The following is a 27115-nucleotide window of genomic DNA, read 5'->3' on the forward strand; positions in this document are numbered from 1 at the left end:
CTCTGGAGCCAATATGAGATCTCTCTCGTCTTGTCTTAACCCAAATCCCTTGTTGGCTTTCCCCAACACGCCACCTCCTCCAGACAGAGGTGCCACTGTCCAAATGGTAAAAATGACCTCTGACCTTTAAGCTAAGGAAAAAACAAAGTATCCCCACAGGACAAGGGAGAATAACGAGGAACACATTTCTCAGGGCACAGTCCACAAAAACAAAGGAAACCACAATTTAAACAAGACTGTAAGTCAATTAACACCTTCATCTATTAGACTACTAATCTAACATCTTTATATATGACCGTAAATGTATGCGTGTGCCTTTCTCTCTTTTAACATTTGTATTTAGTCTGTAAAGATATAAACCGTCACTCTTCACAAAGTTCCTAACGTTCTTCAAATTTAGATTGAACTGAACTGAACTGAGTTGAGGATAATATACCAGTATAAATCAGAATCAGCTTTATTGTCATTATACAAGGTACAGTGCAATTGTGTGTGGCTTCTCTCCTAATTATAGATATAGATGCAAATATAGAATATAAAAATATGAAACAGGATAAAGGTTAAAATATTTTTTTATGTAAAAATAGTGGCAAGCTGATTAATAATGTAGGGAAATAATATGTAATATGTCAATGCATACAGAATTAAAGATTAAATGGCTCTGATTATACAAGTTTTTTTAGATTGTACATTTTATATTGTGGAAAGAAGAGTCAATAATCTAATAATTTCAATAATAAATTTGAGATCACAGATGCCGTGGAACCTGGGTTTGGTTAAAAATTGTTATTTTGTGCCATAAAGTCACAAAAGTCCCGTGATGTGCGTCCTGTGTTGTGTAACAGTCATACATATTGTGTTAGATAATGAAGTAGCTCTGGGGCTTTTCTTTTACTCCACATGACTAGATCGGTGTTTTAACGAAGCAGCAGACTGTAGCAGACTGTGGGAGCAGGCGCTCATCAACCATCTGTGCTTTGTGATCCAAGCTGGAGACGGTGGTTTCTCCTCATGAGGAGGAAACAGCAAGAGTTGGAGAGAAACAGTAAAAGATGTCAGTGTTTTCCTGAATCCATGCATGTCCCACATTGGTTTGACTGGGTGTTTATCCAGGTGGGGAGCTCCCAGACAGCACAATAGCAACGACCCTCAGCTATCAATACTATGCACACTAAGATATAAATAGCAAGAATGTGCATATAGAATACAATTATAAACTTTATTCATGCATTTAGCTGTTTTCTACCATGTGTATTTGGCTGTCTTCAAATACCAACACTGGTCTTTTGATAAGACTAGATACATTGTGTTATGTAGGCTATTACATTTTATTTTCCCTTTTGGTTATACTTATTTGTAGTAGTTCTATACTTATTAAATCTGTTGATTTGTGACTATTCTGATACGTATGGTGCCATATTGTATTGAATGTCTGTTTAACTCATTTTATGGATTTCTCTCATGTTTTCATCTTCATCTTATGTGTTACTCATTTGTGTTTTTAAACCGCTCATGGCCTGACCCCCCCTCCCAGAAAATCATTTTGAGAAGCACCTAATTGTTCAAATCATTGAGCCAGTCGTTCGAAACGTTGTTTCTTTAGCCCTTGAATAAATATATTTTCTATTTCAGGTGAAGACAGTGTTGCAAGTTCTCTTTTTTGCCTTATCTTCAAATATTAACATAGATCAAACAGCAGGTTGGAGGTGTGACTTTTCTTACCAGGGATTGTAAACCCTACATTCTCCACATGGAGAGAGGCACAAACATCAAAAGAGGAAAACACACCCACGGCACTGTTTTGCAAGCTTTTAGATAAACTCTGTCTATTCATTCACTGACCTACATTGCAACGAACTCTCTTGACCTGAGTATGTTTGGTGCTTTAACATGCACTATGTAACTTTGTAGATGTTAATACTATACATGTGTTGCCTCACAAGGTCATGGAGGAGGATCAACAGTTGAAAGACTTTGGATAGTTGCAAAGTGATGTATACAGAAATATGTTACATATATAACGTATATTGGATATATAATGTGTATCTCCTTAAATAAAGATTACAGATCAACCCTTTAAGATAAAAGTCTCACAAATGACTACTAAGTTCAACCTCAAGTTTATTTATTTATATAGCACCTTTAAACACAAATAGCCTTTGCACCGAAGTGCTTCACAAACAAAGCCTTAAAGAGGTTTTACACAGAAGTGAAAATAAGCATTCATTGATGGACATACAAGCAACAAGCAAAAAGTTATTTAAAACTCAATTAAGATTATGATTAAACAAAAGAAAAAACAAACAAACAAATAAATACATTTAAGCAGAGGTAGCTACTGCGGGGGTCATGAAACTTTTGGTTGATTAGACATTTTTATTCATTTATTTTTATTTATTTTATATTTCTTAATTTACACATTTAGACTAGCATGTAGCTATACATACACTGACATTTAATTGAAAGACATTGTTGATACTGGCATTGGAATCAGTTGACAAGGTATGTTTATAAATGGCAGTGACACAGCCATGAATAACCTGTGAATTTTTTGAATAGCTCAGCATTAAATGCACAATAACAATGTGCATTTATACATGGTACTAGGTCCAGTTTAATATAATACACAAATGTATATAATATAGGCTATAGTAGAGGGTCCCTGCTCCATCTCACCATCACTTCGGGGTCCTTGGCCTGAAAAACATTGAAGACCCCTGCATTTAAGGTTAATTTTTTGTAGGTTATTAAATGTTTTAAATGACATTACTGCTATGTTGCAGTAGGTTTCCAGTCATCCTGTCCAGGAGGCGAAGCAGCGGGGTTTCTCCACTTCTCGGCAACAAGCGAAGAACAGTCACTTCCGGTTCTGAGCGCGAATCAGCCAATCAGCGTCGACTTTAGAAGTGCCGGACCGCGAATCAGCCAATCAGCGTCGACTTCAGAAGTGCCGGGCCAAATAATATACTCTCTGGGTGCATGTTGTATTTGCTGAACAAAACCGAATAAGAGGTTAAAAAACTGGAAATACAGTGACCTGAAGAAAACAGACGGGACCGTATTTACGTCCGCCCCATACAACGGGTATGAAATGTGTCTCTTTTTAACGCTGTGAAGTTTAATATGAACAATTTAAGTTGACTGACTGAACGGGAGCATGCGTGTGGACGTTAGCGGTGTAGCTCGTTAGCTCAACTCCGGAGCGCCATTCATTTTGACAAGTGAAGTAAACTACACTAACAAAGCTGCAGGGGAAAAGTATTTATAATATCTGTCACGTTGGTGTCCGACTGTAATAACCTCACAGATTGTCTCTTGTTGTCGTCGCAATTAAGTCAGAGTTTCCGAAGTCTCTGAGTTAGCACAGGTGTTAGCATCACTGCGCTAGCGACGCTAACCGTTAAGTCTGTCAACTCTCGTGCTACATGCGCGCGCGCTGCAGAGTTGGCAGCCCATAATATGCCAGCTGTCAAACGGTGTGTGTCCTGGTACTAATAGATCAGTGGTCTTCAGGCCAAAGACGCCCCCAAACTGATGGAGAGATGGAGCAGGAGGGACCCTTCCCCACTGTATAAAATTGTGTTTTGTATTAAACGGGGCCCAGTGTGCCATAAATATACCCTGTTATTGTGCATTTACTAAGCTTTCTAAATAATGCACAGGAGGATCATATATATTAATGTTTTTTATTTTATTTTCATGTGTATTTTTCATGTACAGGTACAGTGAGTAGGGTGGCCTTCGTGCCATTTATAAGAAGACCTGTAAACTGATACCAAGGCCAATATCAACAATGTCTGTCGATTGCATGTTAATCAAGCTATTTAAATTGACGCTTTCATTTCAAACATAAATGTGGAAGCGAAAAAATATTTTAAAAATTGTCTAATCAACCAAACATTTCGCGATCCCCCTGCAGCACTTATGCTGACCCCCTGAAGACCTCTACTATAGATAGATAGATAGATAGATAGATAGATAGATAGATAGATATACATACTTTATTAAAAGCACATCCCGAAGAGAGGTCCATAGCACCATATAGTAAAACAAATACAGGATAGAAACATCAGTAATATAACATAAAAACAAATCAAAAACATGAAAAACATTCAAGGCAGGTGGATAATCAACTGCACACTAATATTACACTATTTTATTGACAACAAAAATGTGCTTCACGACTTGAGATTCTTGTGCTGTTGCTTCAGCTGTAGGACAGTTACAAAGTGGGGTCCTCTCCTGTCATCCACTAAACATAATGTTTTATGCTTTAGGTTGTTTATATTTTCTAATAATTATGTTTTTTCATCTTAACACAAAGTTCTGGTTCAGCTGCTCATAATTATAAAGCCATCTCATGTTGTATTTGGTCATTATATCTCGTTTCAAGGTTGTAGGTGTTAAAATACAGTTGCGTTCATATTTCAGGCGTTCCCTTTAATCTGTAGCCAAAGTGCTCAAAACTGTGGTGACAAATCTGTGTTGTCTCATCATGCCACTTATGATCATTAAATCTTCTGGCTTTGTCAGAGTTATTTATAGGTTCTTTTTTTTATTCTTTTTTTTATCTAAATACAGTGATTAATCCATGTTGAATCAACTCTGAGAGCTTTGGCTGAGTCAATGATTCAATTATTAAAGGCCGATGTCATTTGAAATTAGCTAGAGTACAGAACATGGACATCTTATTGATCTCACCATAGATCAGTCAGTGTATCATCCATCTGTTTTAGATGTACTTCCCAATATATTGTTGTTTTTGTCTTCACTTGGTTAAACTCTCTCCCCTCTCTTTCTCTCTCTCTCTCTCTCTCTGTGTAGAGGTATGGATGCCGAGGGATTCGGGGAGCTGCTCCAGCAGGCGGAGCAGCTGGCTGCAGAGACCGAAGCCGTGTCAGAGCTGCCACATGTTGAGAGGAACCTCCAGGAGATCCAGCAGGCGGGAGAGAGGCTTCGATCCCGCACCTTGACACGCACCTCGCAAGATGCTGCTGACGTAAAAGCGTAAGAACAAAAAAAAAAAAACACCTCACTCATAATGGGACCATCACCACCATCCTGACTCATCACCCTGAGTCACCACTGTCTCCTCAACTGTGAGGGGAACTCACCACAATTTACAAGTCATTGTGATTCAAGGCAGCTTATATTAGTGCATATTATCTATATTATGTTTTAATGTTATATAAGCTTTGCTTCAGCCGCAACCCTTTTCGACCAGCTATATAGTATTTGTTACTACCTTTAATTTGTTTTGTTGAAATTTTGATGCTGTGATTGAAATAAACACTCAAAATATATATTAATTGTGGGAGTTATAATGACTTAATATCCTGATACATTTAGCGCAAATGGGTGTTTACGGGGAAGAAACATAATAATAATAATGGTTTACATTAATATAGTGCTTTTTTAACAATACCCAAAGCGTGTAACCTAAAAACCTAAATGCAAAGATGGGGCTCATCGTAAGAATTGAATTGTTGTTTTTTAATGCCGCCCTATTTATTCTATTCTTAAATAACAGATCGTTGCATATTTGACATCCAAATACATTTGATTTTCCAAGATTATACCCTTTTGATTTATACATTTCTTACCCTCTTAAAGTGGCTGTGAGTAATATAGTATTTAGTACAATTAACTGCCAAATTGTTGATATGAACTAAATAACATGTGAATTAAAGCAGTACTAAGTAGTAATTTTCAGAGGTTCTCTCACATCTACAGTAAATGCAAATATGTGTGTCTTATTTAAAAAAACAAACATATAGAATAGTTAAAATGACTCATTTTCACACATTAAAATAAATACTGCATATTGCATTATGATTAGTTTTCCTCTTAAATGTCTTTGCATAAACCTTAAGTGGTTTTTTTTATGGTGCTTTCATGACATGAGCTTTATGGTGCTGCAATAGTTACAAAGCCCTTGTGCGCCCTCTAGTGGATGTTGAGCACAACTACAGTCCTTCAATCAGTCACATTCATTCGTTCTCTCCGCCTCTCTCCGTCTCGCTCTCAGGTCGATCCTCCTCGGGTCCAGAGGCTTGGACATCTTCCACATTTCTCAGAGGTTGGAGACTCTGAGCGCTGCCACCACCTTCGAGCCCCTGGAGCCGGTGAAAGACACCGACATACAGGTACGAACGACAGAACAGACCACGAGTCCAGATTGCTGTGCAGCCCCTCATAAAGATTGTCTCATGAAAGTAAGACAAACCAGTGAATGGTCTCCTCTCCTGATGGATGCAAAAAGACGTTTTCCATTTTATATCGTCCCAGTTATGAAAGAGATGGTTCATTGTCTGGCTGAACATATGTAATTCACGCTGCGGCCTGCAGAGAGCACATCAACCTCCACAATCAGCACATAAAGCCCAGTGTCTGGTCTGAGAATATAGAAATAATCCCTGACAACTACAGCTTAGTTTAGGTGAGTGGTTTTTCACGGACCCTTCAGTCGGTAAATTATTCCCAGTGAGGAAAATGTCTTGCAGTTTGTCCAGCTTGTTTTTGTTGACGGTAGAAAAGCCATTGCAGTTGAAGATGTATTAGTCACATGTGCTGTATGTGTGTAGAGATTAGAAATCTTAGGCCCTATCCACACGGAAAAAACGTTTTTTTCTTTAGGTTTTTACTGTTAAATATTCCCGTCACATGAGGGTAAAGAAAAGTCTGCAACACCAAAAGAGCTCCAATGCAAACATTTATTAAAGCTGCATGACGTTTCGAGCACCACCGGCTCTTCCTCAGATGGTAGACAAGAGAATGAATGGGTAGAGACGCCATTTTTAAAGACCAGTCCCATGACATACCAGTTGTGCATTTATACCAATCAGTAGTAGAAAAAATAAAAACATCTATTAAACATGATTGTAAACCCGTGTATACACATACATCTAATAAGATCTTATGTTCCCATATAGGGATTCAGGCTATACAGGCCGTCGTGTCACATAGAAAAACCATTAGAGGAGCCTCTCTTTTAAACAAGCATAATACAAAACAGAAGTAGGGTTAGGGTTAAATACTCAGAAGGGATACTAACCCAAACTAGATCTTCAGGCAGAGGAAGACGGTATTGACATATATGACATGACCACTCTCATTGAAAAAAGACACAATGTTGTCATGAAATAAATCTCAATTATAGACACATTTTAATCAAGAGATTAAAATAGAGCACCAACAAAAGCCATTCAGGAAAAGAAACATACGAAGAATAACCTTTAGACGAAAAACAACCCTTGAGTATTAAATATTCCCATCCACACAAGTTCGGGTATTTAAATGTCTATGTCCACACACGAATACGCATATACGCAATTACGCATAGACGTTTTCAGTACGTTTGCGTGTGTACGGACCCCGCGAACCAGATGAATAAAGCTGCATTTATCAAAAAAACCTTTTCGTGTGGATAGGGCCTTATATTGATGATTTAGTTTGGATGCAACAATATTTTAATGAGCACATTAATGCAGGGGTTATGATATGAATGTGTTACGTACTGCAGTTCACATCGAGAGTGTTGAGTGTTCGTAGTAAACGTGGTTCGTCCTCGGTCACGTGTTTGTCGGGTGTGAGGAGGCAGCAGCACTAGAGCTGTGTTGTGAAAACTGTCTTTTGAATTTGAACTATGTTTTTTTGGAGCTGTGATTGTGTAGCAGGGAGAGGAAGAAGTGTTACATTAGTGTTAATAGACACTTAATTGTCATGACTTAATTACAGCAGATGAAAAATAAATACTGTGAGTTTGTTTCCTGTGGAAATGTTATCTGATTATGGACTGAAGTTCATTGGCGCCCGCCCCATGGAGATGTGGTAGAAGAAACCCTGTGGCTGTGTGTGTGTGGCTGTGTGTGTGTGTGTGTGTGGGTTTGCCAGCCTTCAACATGAAGCTACTGAAGCATGTAAAGACTAAAATCAGTCAATCAATAAGAAGATTTTGAAAGATTCCTGATTTAATGAGACTCCAGGAGATCGTAAACCCATGACAACAGAAACGTAGCAGCAGCTTAAAGCAGTTTCCTCTCTATGGGACCAAATCTTTATAATTAACTTTCATATGGTGAAATCTTATAAATATGCTCTATTATCTTATATTCTGGTGTTACTTAGCTTTTATTAATTCAATGATTATTTATATGTCATAATTATGTAGTAAAAAAGTCTTGATTGTAGTGTCAGCTGCAGTAAATAGTGAAGAACCAGCTAGAGCTGCAACAATTAAACGAACAATAATCGATTATTAATTAATCGTCAACTATTTTGATAATCGAATAATCGGTTTGGGTAGATTTTTAAAGAAAATTTCAGCTTCTTCAATGTGAATATTTCTGTTTTCTTTGTTCCTTTATGACAATATGCTGAGTATCTCTTTGGTTTGTGGACAAAACAAGACATTTGACATTTTATTTTGTGGTTTGGGAAACACTGATTGACATTTTTTCAACATTTTTTAACATTTTATTGACCAAACAACTAATCGATTAATCATTTACATAATTGACAGATTAATCAATTAATAATGAAAATAATCGTTAGTTGCAGCACCTAGAACCAGCCAATGTTTATTTATCTTGAACATCTGATCGTATGAATTTACTCATTTGTTTTCACTCGTCTTGGTCAACTGGATGTCTGCTCGCCATAGTGGGTTTGACTGATTGACTGACTGGAAGTGCACTTACACACACACACACACACACACACACACACACACTTACACACACACACTTAGACACACACACATCCTCTCAGCACTTGCTCTATTGGCCTTATTGGTTTATAAGGAGACAGTGCATTACAGTTTCATTTCGGTCGAAATGTACAATATCTTGTTCAGTGTTGCAGACGAAACCACAGCTCCATCCGTCCACCCATCCATCGACCAGATTCCAGGAAGGTGGTCAAAAAGAAAAAAGGGAAAAAAAAGAGATAAGTCAGCAGCAGAGATAGTTGCACTGCCTTGGTATTCATCATGAAGCAAGTGTATTCAGTAATGGGATATACTGTATGCGAGCTTTTATCAAAATAACTAACACAGATACACATTAGGTTTTTTGATAATGCGCCATAAGTACAAGCACAAACTACACTGGAGATTACACACAGTCATAGTTTAAATGCATCATGCGCTTTAGCAGAATCAAAACGTCTGCACCAACTCTGCCTTTCAGTGGTTTAATGACCTAACAGTGTTTTAAACCTTGACTAAATTGGACCACTGTGGTACTGGACTCCATCCATTATACTTTCTAATATTAAATCCACCTCATCTCCATCTACTCTGTTGAGTCTGAAAAACCAAAGACAACGGGGACGACAGCTTCTCTTTTGCGCTGGTTTGTCTGTTTGACCATTTAAAGAAAAATGAAGAACAAAGCATGTGTGTCAAAACCTATTATTGTTATTATTTATCTCTTACAGATAGGCATCTCAGTCACTTTAAATCACTAAGTACATAGAGGATAAAAGTGGCACTGAGATATTACAGTATAGGATTTATATACTGACAAACAGCATCACTCTCAGTAAAAACAAATAGCATTCTCTGCCTCCTTCACTCATTACACAATAAAGGCACTGGTCTTTCAGTTTAACGTTAAAGAGACCCCGAGGAGTTTGCTTTTGGTTATAAAAGAGTCTCATATTAATGTGGATGAATCTACGAATACCAACACTTGTTAATGGATCCATTTTCGATAAATATATCATTTTGTCTTTATAGTTATTTTGTTATTATTCAGTGGTCGGCTCGCCCAGCATTTCCTAGTTTCGGTTTACCGGACGCTGCCCGGCGGGTCATGGGAATAATGCCGCTGGATCCCTAGTTGCCATCGTTTATGGTCGGATCTACGACGGTATCTGATCGGCTTTGAACCTCCAACTTTTGTTCTTGATAATGAAAACATTCTTGGCAAATGCTTTTGCTTTCGTCCGTCTTGCGCCGGTCCAAGAATTTCCCTGTGAGATAATAACGGAACGTTATTATAGACGGAGTTGTTTTCGAGGCAAATTCATGCAAAACCGCTGATGCGCGTTCCTGTCGGAAGCAGTTTTTCATCAAGCAGTCTCTGCATTTCCCTCTAAAACAACTCTGTCTCATAACGTTCTGTTATTATCTCATAGCGTGGTGAATGTGCAGGTCACAACTTGTCCACCAGAGCGTTTTGGAGTTGTTGGATTGTGTATTTGATGAGTTTGATGAGGGAAACCAAGAAATCCCATGAGCCTCCGTAGCGTAGCTCTGAGCAGCTCATGGCTCTGCTCCGCCGTTCTAAAAATAGCTTTCACCGACAATTAAAGGTAACGAACCTACTGCTATGACTATAGGGATTATGGCAATGGGCCAATTTGCCAAAATGTTGAAATATATCAAAGACCCCCTGACCGACAAGTCATCTTCTCTAGATGTAAAGGGACTTGTTTGTCTAATGAATTTCACATGTTTTTTTAAGTGAGAACGACAATTCAACACTTTAAACACATTCCCATTATCTGCCCATATTAATCCTCCTAATACGATGCTTTTTGCACATCATGCAGCCCTTATACCAAAAAACACTGGCTGGAAGGTAACCAGCCAGTGAAGAAAAAGAAGAAAAAACAACAGGTCAAAACCTTCTTGAATTACATTATTACATTTCAACGCTGCAGCAGTACGGATCATGGAGTCGGATATTTGCGACGCTGGGCAGTGAAACCCGTCTGTATTAGAAACAGTATTGGAATCAGTTTGATCAGTCAGTTGATCTTTTATTGGCTTATTGCGTATTTCATGAGCATTTTTTCTTTTTTTTGTTAACCCTCCTGTTGTCCTTCTGGGTCTAATTGACCCAATCTGTTCACTTCCTCCATCCTTCCTTCTTTCCACAATCCTTTTTCCCTTGCTTCTTTCCTTCTTTCCTTCCCTTCGTCCTTACTTCTTCTTCCTTCCTCTTTTGATCCAGTTGACCTGGTCTGTTCCCTCCCTCCATCTTTCTTTCCTTCCCTTTTCCCTTCCTTCTTTCCAATCCTTTTTGCCTCCCTCCCTTCCTTCCTTCATTCCCTTCGTCCATACTTCTTCCCTCTTTTTTGACCCAATCTGTTCCCTCCCTCCATCTATCTTTCCTTCCCTTTTCCCTTCCTTCTTTCCAATCCTTTTTGCCTCCCTCCCTTCCTTCATTCATTCCCTTCGTCCATACTTCTTCCCTCTTTTTTGACCCAATCTGTTCCCTCCCTCCATCTATCTTTCCTTCCTTTTTCCCTTCCTTCTTTCCTCCCATCATTCCCTTTGTCCTTCCTTCCTTCTTTCCCTTCGTCCTTCCTGCCTTCCTTCCTTCTTTCTTTTCCTTTGTCCTTCCTTCCTTCTATCCCTTTATCGTTCCTTCTTTCCCTTTGTCCTTCCTGCCTTCCTTCCTTCCTTCTTTCCCTTCGTCCTTCCTGCCTTCCCTCTATCCCTTTATCCTTCCTTCCTTCTTTCCCTTTGTCCTTCCTGCCTTCCTTCCTTCTTTCTTTCCCTTTGTCCTTCCTTCCTTCCTTCTATCCCTTTATCGTTCCTTTGTTCCTTCTTTCCCTTTGTCCTTCCTTATTACCCTTTGTCCTTCCTGCCTTCCTTCCTTCTTTCTTTCCCTTCATCCTTCCTTCCTTCCTTCTATCCCTTTATCCTTCCTTCCTTTCTTCTTTCCCTTTGTCCTTCCCTCTATCCCTTTATCCTTCCTTCCTTCTTTCCCTTCATCCTTCCTTCCTTCCTTCTATCCCTTTATCCTTCCTTCCTTTCTTCTTTCCCTTTGTCCTTCCCTCTATCCCTTTATCCTTCCTTCCTTCTTTCCCTTTGTCCTTCCTTCCTTCCTTCCTTCATTCCTTCCTTCCTAACTAACTTCATTCCTTCCTTCCTTCCTTCCTTCCTTCCTTCCTTCCTTCCTAACTAACTTCCTTCCTTCCTTGACCAAGGAGGACAGCAGGAGGGTTTAATCCATATATCGATATCAGCATGAGACTCTCCAGTGTTTATATTAAGGTTGAGGAGTTGATGATTGATCAGTCATTCAGGAAATACTAGCGTTTGTTTATATTCTGCTTTTTGTGCCGTGGCTGCAAGGCAAAAATAACACAAGCAGGTGATAACGTCTGATAATGTCCGTCCGTATCGGAGCCAGTGCTGCTGCTGCTGTGTATCAGATTCAGTGCAGCAGCTCTACCATGTGTTGGTGCTGGTGGTGGTGTCTTATTTCTTCCAGGGCTAAAACTTAATTGTGTATCAGGCAGCAGCATCAGTGTCTGGTGAGAAACTGGAGAAGGAGGAAGACACACCAATATGCCGTTTTTGCATCTGTCTGTGTGTGTGTGTGTGTGTGTTTTTGCACATGAGTGAGCTGATAAATGCCTCTGTGGCCCCTGTGTGGCACATACACACACACATATACACACACACACACACACACACACACACACTTATAGGACGAAGGGCAGTGGTGTGTGAATGATGTGTCTGCATATATGGTCAAGTGCAAATTAGTGTGGATCTTCCTATAGGAGCCTGTATGGACACGCAGTCTGAGATTTAGTGCTTCTTTTGGTTTGGTTTTGTTTTTTAAATAGAGCTTTTACTTTCTGATTCTCTGTGGTTACTTTTTATTCCAATCCTGACTCTTTTATTTGATAGTTTTTAGATTATTCTCGTCATGGATGCATCAGAAAATTGAAATCATTTATACAGTATATCACACAACCACTGCTGAAATAAGATTATATTAGATACATGATGTGTCATAAGATGAGAGAATATTGCTTTATCACCATGATTCATCATTTAATCATCATTCATTTGCTGAAATTGACAAATATTTAAAGGTGATAGCTTCTTAAATGTAAAAAAAAATTGATGTTATCATCTGTATTAATATAATTAACTCAGTATTTTAGGGTTTAAGGACCAAACAAAACAAGGCATCGCCTCAGATTATTAATATATTGATTGAAAATGACTTTTTTTCTACATTGTCTGGATTATTATTACTGTATGTTATTATTTATATGCCAGAAATGATTGGGTAGGATATAGATTTTATTGATTTAGAGTCCTTTTATTTGGTTTTCATCCCATCTTCTGGAAAGCCAGTCCTTCACACCTAATCCCACATAACACATCTGTGCACAGATGTGCCACGGGCCACATTGTTAATGATTTTTAGAGTTAATCCTTGTTTTATTGTCCTTTTTTTTCGGTGCTATACGTCCTGTGTGTGTTTTGTCACGGATGAAACGCCGTGTTTGATCCGTGACAGTCGGCGCCGGTGCTTATTATTTGTTCTACTGTCATCATCATCATCCATACGAAAGGTAAACAAAAGGAGGATGACAAACAGAAACAGAGAATGTGAAACAAAGAGATGGAGAGAGAGAGAAAGTGGATCACACTGGAAAAATATGGACAGAAAAATGAAACTGTAGAAGTGTGAGGCGGAGAGAGAGCGATACCGGTGGAAAAATGGCGACTGGCTGCAATTTTTTTTTTTTTCTTCCCTGTCTCTGTGTCCTCATCTCACTTTTCACTCTTCCATCTTTCTCTACCACCTCTCTCTCACTCTCACTCTCTCTTTCAGCTGCTGCCTCTGCTTTCTCTCCCTTTCTTCTCTACTTTACCTTCCTATCTCTTCGATTTTTCCCCTCTCCCTCCCTTTCCCTCTCTCCCATTTACATCCTTTCTCTCTCTCCTCTCTCCTCCTCTCTCCCTCAGCAGTGATGGCATGCGTTCAGCAGCGGATGCAGTTGGCTAAGCCCAGAGCATCTGCTGAGATAGACGAACAGCTCTGACACCGCTTCGCCAGAATATGTGCTGTGTGTGTGTGTATGTGTGTGCACACGCCACATGCCTGTAATCTGTGTCAGCCGCCGCCGATCGATCGATTCGCTGGCACATACCGTACACACACACACACACACTACCACTGCTGCTGCTGCATCTCCATGTGCTTATGAATGAATGAATGAGTGTGTGTAGCGTAGATTCGGTTGCACGTGGTTCATGCATGTTCACATCCTCACATATGAAACGCTCCGTGTGTGTCGCTGCTGCTGCTGCTGCGTGCTCAAGACGACAAGTGTGTATTAACATGCCAGGTTTTTTCATATGCTTTGATAGTCAGCCAGCACATAGGAATGCCCCCCCATCTCCCCCCCTCCACCACTACCACCACCACCACCACCCTGCATGTGCCTCCCCAAACCCTTCATTAACTAAACATGACCCTTAAGAGCATGATTAGCCTCATTTCAAGACAGGATGTCGGAAGCCATCAACCGAGGGGGAAAAAATCCATTACTATAATTGCATTGAGCTTGGGGGGGAGGAGGGAGGGAGCGAGGGGAGGGAAGAAAGGAAGGATGCATAGATGGATAAAAAAGGAAGAAAATGAGTGGGACTGAGGGAGGGAGGGAGGGCGGAGAGAGGATGAGGAGGGGGAGGGGGTGAGGCGATGGTAGGAGCTGATATCCTATATGAATCCATAGCAGCTCCTTAACTCATGAATCCTCCCCCCCCGTGTCTGAGCGCTCAGTTGGTACGGCCCTCTCTCCCCGACAATAAAACCACCTCCAGCGAGCCTCGATGTGGCACTTGCACTCCGCTCCTCCGCACGCACGCAGACGACGACGCTCAGACTCGCCTCCGCCTCCGTCTCCATCACTGCTGCTTCTTCCGTCTTCTCTCGCTCTCTCCTCTTCTTTCCAAAACCGGGGGGTGAAAGGCTGCAACATGCAAGCAACCAACCGCCATGCCGGCTCGACACGACACACCGGGGCTCAGGGAACACGCCCCAGCATGGCGGCCACTTCTCCTACCACCCTCCACTCCCCTCCCTCACCTCCCTCACCGCCTCACCCACCTCACCCACCCACCCGGCGCCAGAGGGATGGCGGACGATGGCGATGGCGAGCGACTGACTGCAGGTGTCAGAGCTCAGATACCTGGGCAGCAGACAAAGAGACAGAGAAAAACTATTTTAAATTTTTCTTTTTTCTTTTTTTTTTTTTAAACTCTTGTCTCGTCCTCTCTTCTGCTCGGCATGAGTGAGTATTGCCCATATACACATGAATACGCACACACACACAGACACACAGTCACTCACAGACAGGCATGTGCTTTGTCTGTCAGACTTTTTATTCTCTGGTTATTATACCATAATGTATGTACCCGTATATGGCTGCGTGGCGACTATGGCGGCGGCGACAATGATGACGATGATGATGACGGTTGTATAAATTGATTGGGAGCGATTAAAGGCAGACATCTTCATCATCATCATGTGAAATATACATATGTACATGTGTGTGCGTGTGTGAAGAAAAATGCCGTAGTCTTTTACATATATATTTTTTGCGACACAGGAAGCGAAGGAGTGAAGGGTGGGGTTTCTCTCTGACACACGCACACACACACACTCTCACACACACACACACACACACACACACTGGGGCAGTGGGCAGCTCATTGTGTCATGGCAAATGAGGACAGAAAGCCTCCCACTCTTAATGTCATGTCATGATGACCGGCACAGGAAGAAAAAAAAACGAGGTTTCCTATGTCCGTTCGTTCATTCATTCGTTCGTTCGTTTCCTCTCTAACCGCTCTTCGTCCGTGTCCTTATGTCGCCTTTAGATTCCTCATGACCCTGCATCGTATCGGTGTAACGCTCTGTATCTCTCAACTGTGTGTGAGAAGCGTAAAGCCACGTCGAATGGCTGAAAAACCGAGACTTTCCCCTGAAGCCACCGGCCTGTGTGTGTCTGTGTGTGCGCCGGCACAGAGGAGGAGGAGGAGGATGAGCACATGTGTGCAAGTTAACATGTGCATTTGGAAACACACACATGCACACAGGAGGAGGAGGAGGGAGGGAGGGAGGGAGGAGGAGGAGGAGGAGGGAGGAGGACCAGTATCGACGTTTTCCTCTGTAAGAAAAATGGTCATATATGTCCTGTGGCCTGTGACGAGGTGTAAATCTAAAGACGCAGTCAAGTCGTCCGCTGTCATTTTGTAATAATTAGAGACAAAGACTTAAACTTCCATCAGATTAATCCTCGTTTTTTTTACCTCCTTGACTCCGACTTCACTGTATTATAGTATTATAGTATGTAGTATTTTGTATCAACCAGTTATCAAATGATTATTTATTTTTCCCCGGTGGCCGCCGTCGTCTTCCTTCCTGTTCCTGCAGAAGCTTCTGGGCTGTCTGGCCAGCAGGCTGTGGGTGTTCACGGTGGGTTGCAGTCAGATCTCTGAGGATGAGGAGGATACATAACACAGGGGTGGGGCAACAGAAAATGTACATCTTTTTAGATACTATTACCCACCACCATTACCCAGAACTGGACTGAATTGAATTGAATTGATCGCTGAGAGTGACAAGCAGCGCATTAGTCTCCAGCTAAAACGTCTTCCCTTTCTATTTGAAAGAAGAAAAGAAAAAAAAAATCTATATATATATTTCTGGTCTGGATGTGTCACCGTGGGTTTTAAATACGACACCTCTGGTCTGTTTCATCTCTATTTTTACAGAGGAGAAGGAGTCGAAGCATCTGCATTGTCTCAGGCCCAGTATAATGCTTATATATGACAGTATTATACCACAGTTGTGAAAATCGTAACAAAGATTTTGTGATAAAGCTTTAAAATCTTGGGGAAATGTTTAGTTTCTCCACTGAAACATGATCCTTAAGGGAAGGACAACTATTAATGATGATAATAGTAACGGCTAGTTCTTTTAGTTTCTATTATAACATCGTTCAGACGCTTTAAAGGCAGAAAGTCGTGGATGACGTGGAAGAGGCCGTGATTTGTATCTCAGACCGAAATGGGAGTTTTGGCCGCCGCCGTTGGCCAAGTTGTCAGTTTACATTTGGCACGAAAAATGTTGTATAGGCAAAGATGATGAAGAAGAAGAAGAAGAAGAAGAAGAAGAACAAGTCACTGGCAGCGCAAAGTGCGAGTGCGCGGCTGGCAACAGGCGCCAGAATGACAGCGATGAAAAATTGTTGCCTCCTGTTGTTGAAACACGCACACAGACACACACACACACAAAAAAAAATGCTGAGCCGACTGCCAAGCAGAGTCATCCACCACTCTGTGTGTGTGTGTGTGTGTGTGTGCGTGTGTGTGTGTGTGTGTGTGTTACCCAATGCGCCGCCATTGCTTCAGCAGAGCCGGTTGGGTAAAGAGCAGCAGCCCCTCCTGTCTGCTTCTGGAAAAGATGTCCGTCTCATTTCCCCTCCTCCTCCTCCTCCTCCTCCTCCTCCTCCAATTTACTGGAATAACAGAGTCATCACCGTGATGACAATAAAGAAAAAAGAAAAGAAAAAAAAAAGGCCGCCCTGTCCTGTATTGTAGTAGATAAATACCATAAGCCCTTGTTACTTCTGCTCTTTTTTTTTTTTTCTTTTTTCCAGTGCAGCTCTCCAGTGAGCAGTGACCTGAGCTTTTTTCTCTGGTTAGAGTGGTTAAATATAAACCCATTGTCGGCCTCTCCTGGGACACAAAAGTGAGAGAGAAAGAGAAAGAAAGAAAGAAAGACGAGGATGGGAGGGAGGGGTCCATGGTGGGTGGTGGGTGGCTGGGATGAGAAATGGACCAAATAGGTAAATGGGCAAATGGGAGGAGGCAGAAATTTATTCTCCTCCTTAATAGGGTTAAATATACTTAATTTAATTTGACTTAATTCTATTTAATGTTAGTTTTTGTGACTGTGAAACCAACGTCTTTTTGTGTGTTTTGCTTTATCAAGATACTGAAATCGTGTAACTGATATCGCGTCTGTCCTTCTGCAGCAGGTCAAACCCTGCTCTGGTTTTCATTAGGAAACTAGGACTAGTCTGATTGAGTGTGTGTGTGTGTGTGTGTGTGACCTGTTTCTGACCTGAACGACTGCAGTTTCTTAACATTTAGATGCACATTACCAACGAATACACATATAATGCAAAAAAAAAGAAAAGAAAACGCACTGCTTTTGCTTCTGGCTCGAAATGCAACGCGAATGCATTCAGTGCGACATGGAAGAGAAAAGGGAAAGGAAGGAAAAAAAGAAAGAGAGCCACCATGTAAATCCACACACCTGCAGTAACCATGCTGCAACAGCACGCATCCGTGTCCTATTTCTACGCAGCAGAATATCAGACTTAGTCGGACTCCTTTTCCTTTTTCTGTTTTCTGTTTTCACGACTGGTACTTTCTCTTTTTTCTAGTCTGGTGATTGCTCCTCTCTCTGTGTTTTAGGTAGATGATAACCTGGTTGGATCTTGACAAGTTCCACCTTTTCTAAAATATGTTATTTGACAAGCCGCTCGCTCGCTGCTTTCGTGAGGAATAAGGTGAAATAATAAAACACACAATAAATAGACTTCACTCCAGATTTACTTTATGAGCTTTACATCATATGATTGACACTCAGTCACTGCGATCGGCCGGTCTTCCTGCTACTGCAGCAGCAGCAGCAGAGAGGTAGGTCGGACTAAACGTGTCACGTCCTGCGAAAAAAAAAAAACAGACTGTGTGTTTCTTTTTGGAGGCACCTGGTTATTTAGAGCAGCTCATTATATAAAAAGCAGATCCAGTTTAAGAGGAAGCTTCTTTTTTTCTTCTTTTTTTTTTTTTAATTGCATATATTCATAGCAGATGAATTGACCCATCCAGGTCAAACGCCGTCCTCAAACGTCTCTCTGGTTCAATTCTCAATGCGGTAACAATCAGTCACCCTCTTTAAATCTTTCTGTATCGGCTTCTCTCTGCTTCCAGTTTGCCCTGATTTGTCAGTATGAAGGGAGGAAAGTGAAGGAGGAGGAGGAGGAGGAGGAGGAGGAGGAGGAGGAGAGCAATGACAGGCAGGTGAAGGTCGAGAGCTTGGACAGAGGTTGGAAATGGGACAGAAGTGGAGCAGAGCAGGTGGGGGAGTAGAGAGAGGTGACAAGAAAGGAGAGAGGAGAAGAGGAAGAAGAAGAAGCAGAAAGCCCTCACCACCACCGCCACTCCTCCTCCTCCTCTTCTTCCTCCTCCTCCGTAGAGCAGCAGAATAATCCCCGCAGCCGCAGCTTTGACAAATGCTACGTCTCTTACCAGGTGCTTATTTTCTACGAGCTAAAACGATCCTCCGTGCTCGAGACGGGAGGAAAAGACACGGTGCCATAAATGTCACCGATGAATTAATGTGCCATTATCTGACGAAGAGGAACAACTTTCCTCCAACTTAAGAGGCTGTTATGTCACATCGTTCACACATAGTGAGGAGTGGCGGCGGCGGCGGTGCTACTTAACTGACGGCTGCTGGTGGTTGTGTGTGTCAAGTCAACGAAATCTGTCAAATATCAAATCTGCGACATCGTTCAGACAGAGAAATCTCAGTCATATTTAATCCATTGTTTGCTCGGATTGAACTAATTAATTTGTTCTCTCCCTTTTGTATCAGTCGCCACAGACAGGACTTCCTGTTCTTTCTTTCTTTCTCTCTGTATCTACGTGTGTAGGCGTGTTAATTGTGCTTTAAAACAATTATTTGATTAATTAATTAGTCAATAGCAGGGAGAAATGACAGCGACATGGTGCAGGATTTGCAGGGTTTCTCCATTTTTATGTTGCAAATTGAATATTTAGACATAGTAAGAGCTCAGGCTGTGGTTTAACACGATTACTCGTCGTTATTAGAGTAATAGACGATTAAAATTATGATTTAGTCAGAGAGCAGCACTTTAAAACATTTTCATTTTCTTCTCATTCTGATTCGAGGAACAATTTTGCAGTTTAAAAAAAAAAATCAATGATATTATAGAATCTGAATCTCACTTATGATGCAGGATAAACAATCACAGTTGTATTGCCACCACCTCTAAGCGTTAAAATATATTTTCTTTGTGTTCTATATGTTTGATGAAACCAGTTCAGGTCGAGGCCGCGATACTCGATGCACTTTTTCTTTCAGTCGGACAAAAAAAATGATTTTTATACATGTGTTTGTTTGAAATACGAACATAAAAGATTTTTTTTTTAAAAAGCACTTTCGCTGCTTCGTGGTTTTATGTCGATATATATATTTCTGAATGTATAAAAGGAGACGGACGGTTGGTTTCTCTCCTGTACGTTCCAGCTGTTACGTAAAGGACCACTTACTCACCCGACAGCTCCGAGCTCATGTATGTAAGAAAGATAAGTAGTTTTATTATCAGCTGCTCAACAAGAAAAGGAATAATTACCGTGTTTTTCATACATCCAGGGCCAGAACAGCGAGGTGTGTGTATGCGAGTGCGTGTGTGTGTGTTTCTATGCAGCGGCAGCCATCTTGAGCTGACATCAAAATGGAGGCTATGGTGACTGCTGCCTCACAGCAGAGAGGTGCATGTGTGTGTGCATATGTGTGTGCGTGTGTGTGTGTATGGAAAAGCAGCGACTGCCTATCCTATACGTCTGGATAAGATGGCGACCATATGTCTGACTAATCCTCACAGTGCGTTAGTCTGTCCGTCTGAGGACGAAGGGAGGAAAAGGGAAAGAGGATGGAAAACTGAGACGCTGCCTCTGTCTGTCTCTCCACATCGAGCAAACGATGGTGCGCCGGTTAAATCTGTCCCTCTAGTCTAGAACTTACTTTGTCCTCACCGGTTGAACTAATATCTTTTCTGTCTTTCTGTCTCTTCTTTCTTTTTGTTTCCCTCTCGTCTCCATCTCCGTCTCCGTCTGCCTCGTCCACAGGGCTTCTTGAAGAACGAGAGGGACAACGCCCTGCTGTCAGCCATCGAGGAGTCTCGCCGCAGGGTCAGTATTTCGTCTCATGACAAAAAAAAAGAAAAAGAAATACAGATGGTTTTTAAACAATCGAGGCCTGCAAGCAAAAAAAAAGAAAGAAAAGCCCCTTTTTAATTCAACATTATTCCCATTTTTCCGTCTTTCCAGGTGATATTACTGTTCAGTTTTCGGAGGACAGGAGGCAGTAATCAGTCTCATTAGTAACACGCAGCGTTATGTCACTCGCAGTCCTAATCTGACTGTCAGTACTATGTTGGCACACCACAACCGCAGTATAGGAAACACTTAAAAACCCAAATTTGTAGTAATTTTTTTGTGCGCTGTGATCTCAAAGTCCTTCTGGTGTGAACCTTCAGGGAATAGTTTTGAAATGGCTTCCCTGATGTGCAGAGCTAATAGGCCCTGTGTTTAATTAGCTGCTGTTCCCATTATCTCTCCCTGCTCCCTGAGAGGAAGGAAAAAAGGGACGCGTACGTGCGTGTGCAGGAGTGGAAAAACCGAAACGCACCGAAGATTTGCAAAGAAAGTGGATGTTAAATGTTTCCTTTGAGAGACGACAAAGGAGGAAACAACAAACTATGATCTCATTTAAGTTTAAAAGCCTTTTGGCTACTGACGATTGTGGAAGTCTAAATCAGATGCCACAATAATATTCAAGTAAAATCAGTTGGAATAAGATTACATAAGAAATGTGCATTAGATCAGAAGAATTTACATGTGAAAAATAAACTTAAACTCACTTACTTTATTATAGCTTTTTTTAAATCTCAGAAATATGTACGTTGCGTTGACATCCAGGCAGCGGTGACCACAGTAACCCAGTAAATGGTGACTTTAGTCTAGATTTGTGTCTCTCCCTGAGCTGAGCTGAGCTGGAGATTCAATTATCTCACGTTCCCATTATCTCACTCCGAGTCTCTGTGGAGGGTTAAAATAGGCTGCGGTGCGTCCTGGTGGAGAAGAGCAATCTGCACTGAGAGACCTGCTGCTAAATCTGCTCCCTGTGTGTCGTAGGTAGTCCCAATTAACAGCAATTGTTATAATCTAACTCTGCTCATCTTTTAGTAGCAGTAGTGTGTATGTGTGTGTGTGTAGGGGGGTAACTTGTTCATAATTATACACTATACATCTTCAGCAAGTTAAAAATCACCAGGGAAAACTTTGGCACATGTGGAAAAACGCTAGAAAATTGCTGCATTAATTCGTTGCGTAACATTTAACACGTGAGTTTAAGTATTATCTTTCCTGCTGCTGACTCAAAGCGGTGACATAGAATAGAAAAGAATAGGAAATACTTTATTAATCCCTACTAGGAGGGAAATTCAGATCATCCAGCAGCTTACATAACAATGATATGATATAAATGCCATAAAATGATATAAAAAGGCATTGTGCATTTTGTGTATTTGTATTCTGCAGGTCAGGGAGAAGAGTTAAGAGTTGTTTTAATCTACAAACACATAAAACGGTGGTAATGGCCTAAAGTTGTGTGCGGGCTGTGTAAATGTAAATTGAGTTTATTTAATGTTTGCAGACGTTCCTGTTGGCGGAGGAGTATCACCGCGAGTCCATGCTGGTCCAGTGGGAGCAGGTGAAGCAGAGAGTCCTGCACACGCTGCTCGGAGCGGGAGAAGATGCACTGGACTTCAGTCAAGATGTGGAGGTGCAAAGAATGATGAAATGAACGAACGATAAAATATGAATAGCGAAATACGATCAGAGAACGAAGAGCTACATCATGGCTCTGAATTTGGAGGGGAAGAACTCCCTGCAGGGGTTTTTGGAGGCTGAACTCGTTGCTCAAGGCGACGAGAAGATGCTTCATCCATATGTCGGCTAAATTTAATATAAGGGTTGTAGGATTTAACACAACCTCCGCCTCTGTTTTACCGAGATCTGCTATAAAAAATGAATACAGAAAATAAAAAAAAGGGAAAACGGAAAGTGGCGAGGTCCAACCATTGTTGCTCTTTAATAATGAAGAGGCCCGAAGAGGAAACGTTCTGCCTGAGTAGAGTAAAAGACTCCCATCCTGTGTAGGAAACACATGGGAAACACAGACAACCAGGAAATATACTATAATATAATAAATATAATAATAACATGCAGGATATTCAGCATGAAAAAATAAAATAATTTGCACCTTTTTATCACATTTAACTCATTATTTGTGTTGTGTGTTGTAGCCGAGCTTCGTGAGCGAGGTGACGGCTCCAGGAAGGAGTGCGTTGGACAGCGTGGAGGTGGCGTACGGACGACAGGTGAGTCGCCTCATCTTGTGGGAAAGTTTCAGCAAAGACGATTATATTTATATTTAAAATGGAAAATATATTTATTTATGACACATAAATTGAGTTTTATGGCTAAGATAAACCTATAAATAATAAGACTTGTCAGTGCGCTCTGGTGGACAGACGACATAATTACGACTGATATATCATGACGGATATACTATATTTGTCTGCAATTCTTTATCACCTCAGCCAGTATATCATAATAATAAATATCAAATAATGAGCTGAAATGATGTGTATCAATAGTTAAAGAGATGATGCATCTGCCCATTTTAATTTTATTTTATTTTAGAGATTTTTGTGAGCCAGAGTTAGCCAGTAAGGCTAGTTTTCATCTGTTGTCCCTGGCCAGATGTTACAGGCGACCTAAGAACCAAAAAAAAACAATAAAGCAATGCATTAAAATACAGCTGAAATTACATATCAATTTACCTAAAAGATCATACTAATGTGGTATATTGATGTGTTGATGAAAAGAAGGGATCACCGCCGACACGTCTTCACTTGTATTCAAAAAAGTAGTTTATTAACAACAAGAAGAAGAACAGTGTACAAAAAAATGCCGAATCCTGGAGCATCTCTGGTGCCAATGTGAGATCCCTCTCTATGGCCTGTATCTGTTTAACATACACAGTTCATCTTTTGTTTTCATGAACACAAGACAGGATCTAGCCTATATATAATTTTACGACCTTGGGTTCATCCTCCGGACGAGGCTAAATATCAGCTTAAGGCTCTGTGAACAACAAAAAACACATTCACCTAGGGTGCATCTCACAAGGGTCACTCATGTCTCATCTATTACTGTTACTAAACACTTTCCTTCAGTTCCAAGAAAGACAGAAGAACATAATGCATGATGTTAAAGCAAAAAGTTAAGGTGGATAGTACACTAACAAATAGGACATGTACATAACAGAAGGCAGGCGACACATAGCAACACTGGCATGCTGACATAACATGCAGACAAAAAAAAAGAAAAGTAGATTACATTTAGCTATGACATAAGCACAAACAGTAACAGACATTAAACACAGATGTTTCTAAACAAACATCCACCTCCTGAATTGTAGCTAAAGTGAATTAAACCCAGATGTGTTCATCGTTATCGCCGTACTGTTGGTGATGCCCTGTTTGATTGTCGAGTTAAAACGGGGTCACAGCGAGCCAGGAAGTGGCGGATCAAACATATTGATTGATTTGGGGGGCGGGGGAGGGGGGCTGGTTCTCTCTCTCTCTCTCTCTCTGTCTCTATGTCTCTCCACCATCGCTCCCTGTCTCATCATCCTGTCTGACCTTCTCTTCTGTTTTCTCACTCACTCTGTGTTTTAGTTTTCTCTGATCTCGCTTTCATGACGCAGTTGCTTTGCTTTTAAATCGCGGCCTCTCTCTCTCTCTCTCTCTCTCTCTTCCTCCGAGTCCGACCATGTGTCGACACATCGCGTGCGGAGTCGTTTGTCTGATTTTCGTCATCCTCTTCGACGACCTGTTAAACGTTTTGATCCTCTTCTTCCTGTTCTTCGTCGTGAACCATTTCACTCGATTGCCGTCGTAGCGTTTTGCTTTTAAACTCTGACCTTCTTTATCTTTATCTTATCTTTTTGTGTCTCTCTCTCCTCTCGTCGCCTCCGATGTCTCCGTCAGATCTACATTTTCAACGAGAAGATCGTGAACGGTCACATTCAGCCCAATCTGGGAGACCTGTGTGCTTCTGTCGCAGAAAGTCTGGATGACAAGGTAAAAAAAACACAGACTGTTATCAACATAAAATTATCTTTTATTCTTTCATGTAGCACTTTTTTATCGTCTGCAGAACATGTAGATCAGTGTTATTGTGTGTGTGTGTTTCAGAACGTATCGGACATGTGGCTGATGGTGAAGCAGATGACGGACGTGTTGCTGGTTCCAGCTAAAGACACGCTCAAGAGCCGCACCTCAGTGGAAATGCAGATGGCCTTCGTGCATCAGGCGCTCGGCTTCCTGGAGAAGAGGTGACTGAGCTTGTTCTTGTCATGCGTGCATTGCAAATATCTTAAAAATGCATCAGAATTTATCATGGCTAGAATATCTTGGCAGAATTTAGAACTTAGAATATCATGGCAGAATTTAGAACTTAGAATGTCATGGCAGAATTTAGAATGTAGAATATCATGGCAGAATGTATCTTCTTTAAGAATTAAGCTTCTAACTTTCATGAAAAATTTGATTAACAATAAAAAAAACCACAATATTTCTCAGATCAGATAGTGTTCACCAGAATATATCAACAAATATGCAACCAGACAATCAAGACACCTAAACCAAGAGCAAACTTTTTAAAACATACTGTAATATACAGAGCCATTATAGGATGGGACACATTATGTAATAATAACATCAAACATGTTAACTCAAAACACATTTTTAAAAAGACTATTTAAATAAATTGTAAATTCAATGAATAATATATACGTATATAACACATAATAATTTACTGTAGGAATTATTTGTGGGTTGAACCGTTGTGGTAATGTAATGTGATGTCTGATGTATTCTTTGTACCTAATAATAATGATCATGATAATCAGCTAATGGGGATCCTATAAATAAACTAATAAACAAATCATAGACAACAACTTAGTGCTGGATATATAACGTTAAACTGAACTTTGTGTGTGTTTGTTTGTGTGTTTGTCTTCTCTCTCTCTCTCACAGTTATAAAAACTACACCATGGTCACAGTGTTTGGAAACCTCCACCAGGCCCAGTTAGGAGGGGTGCCAGGAACGTACCAACTAGTCCGCAGCTTCCTCAACATTAAACTACCAGGACCGCTGGCAGGCATGCAGGTAACACACACACACACGGATACATTTGAATGCTTATGGGTAATCAAAACATCACCTGTAATTGGTTAAACCTGCCATTTGTAAACATATATCTGCCAAACATCAAGATCCTATGATTATAAAACTATTTATCGTTTTCATTGCAATATCTCTCTGTCCCCTTGATCTACCTACACATTATACATATTTATCTGCCGTACTTTACTTATTTCATTTAATTCATCTTATTTATTTATTATTATCTTTCATTTATTCATCATTCATTCTTATTCTATTTTATCCTATTACACCTATCTATTTTACTTCATTTTATCTAGTGTTTTTTCTTCTCATTTTATCTATTCATCATTTGATTGATTGATCCTATTCACAATAACTAACATCAAAGCTCGTTGATATTTATTCATGACCTCGGCTTGATTTAATTGATCAGAAACAAAAAATAACAAAGCATTCATGTACAAAGACAACATAGTGGCCAAAACACATTTAATCTCAACTGATTAAACTATGTCACTTCAACAGACAACATGTTTCTGACCTTGTTTATCACCGTATCTCAGCTCAGTCACGTTTCATACGCTCTTATTGTATGGACACGTCAGAATCAGAGTCACAAATACCAGGTTTTGTCTTGTTGTATTTATTAATAGCCTTTATTTAAACTTGAAAAGCATTGAAGGCTCGCCCTCATTCACAAAGACGTTGAAGAAGGAACTAAAATAGAAACTAAAAATACAAGTCAGTGAAGACAAGACATGAAACGGTCGGATAAAACAACTCGTATGATCCTTCCTCAAGGGTTTGATGATACCAAAGTTTCCATTTTTAAAGTGCTTTGTGAACTGAACTGAACGTTAACTCTCCCAAAGTTCAGTACAAACTCAATGAACTTGTAGCAGAAGACTCATCAAGTCTCTTTGTATGACAACGTGGATGAATTAAACCACGTATGTTTATGTAACAGGACGGGGAGATCGAGGGCCACCCGGTGTGGGCTGTGATCTACTACTGTCTGCGCTGCGGAGACCTGAACGCCGCCATGCAGGTGGTGAACAGAGTGCAACACCAGCTGGGAGACTTCAAGACCTGGTTCCAGGAGTACATGAGCAGCCCGGACCGACGGTGATGAAGCCTCCTTGTTTTTTAAATTATGTCATGATGCACTGCAAAAACTCAAATATCTTACCAAGAATATTTGTGTTATTTCTCGTCAAAATG

The 27115-nt window shown here is 40.6% G+C and overlaps 1 protein-coding gene across 2 annotated transcripts in view; it reads left to right on the plus strand.

The window, feature by feature from the left end:
* Positions 1 to 2937: 2937 nt before the first annotated feature.
* Positions 2938 to 27115, plus strand: part of nup93 (nucleoporin 93) — a 34789-nt gene continuing 10611 nt past the window's right edge. Inside the window, exons 1-10 of one of the 2 annotated variants that reach the window (XM_085780051.1) lie at positions 2938 to 3084; positions 4825 to 5007; positions 6029 to 6146; positions 20720 to 20782; positions 22308 to 22436; positions 22960 to 23034; positions 24712 to 24804; positions 24919 to 25058; positions 25762 to 25894; positions 26862 to 27019. In XM_085780051.1, coding sequence (XP_085636177.1) covers positions 4829 to 5007; positions 6029 to 6146; positions 20720 to 20782; positions 22308 to 22436; positions 22960 to 23034; positions 24712 to 24804; positions 24919 to 25058; positions 25762 to 25894; positions 26862 to 27019 — 1088 coding nt within the window. In that variant the 5' untranslated portion in view covers positions 2938 to 3084; positions 4825 to 4828. The remainder of the gene's footprint in view (positions 3085 to 4824; positions 5008 to 6028; positions 6147 to 20719; positions 20783 to 22307; positions 22437 to 22959; positions 23035 to 24711; positions 24805 to 24918; positions 25059 to 25761; positions 25895 to 26861; positions 27020 to 27115) is intronic. The other variant, XM_085780052.1, reaches the window with a different exon arrangement.

Source organism: Trachurus japonicus, chromosome 6, assembly GCF_045865225.1.
Source record: "Trachurus japonicus isolate A0001 chromosome 6, Traja_1.0".
NCBI classification, from domain to species: domain Eukaryota; kingdom Metazoa; phylum Chordata; class Actinopteri; order Carangiformes; family Carangidae; genus Trachurus; species Trachurus japonicus.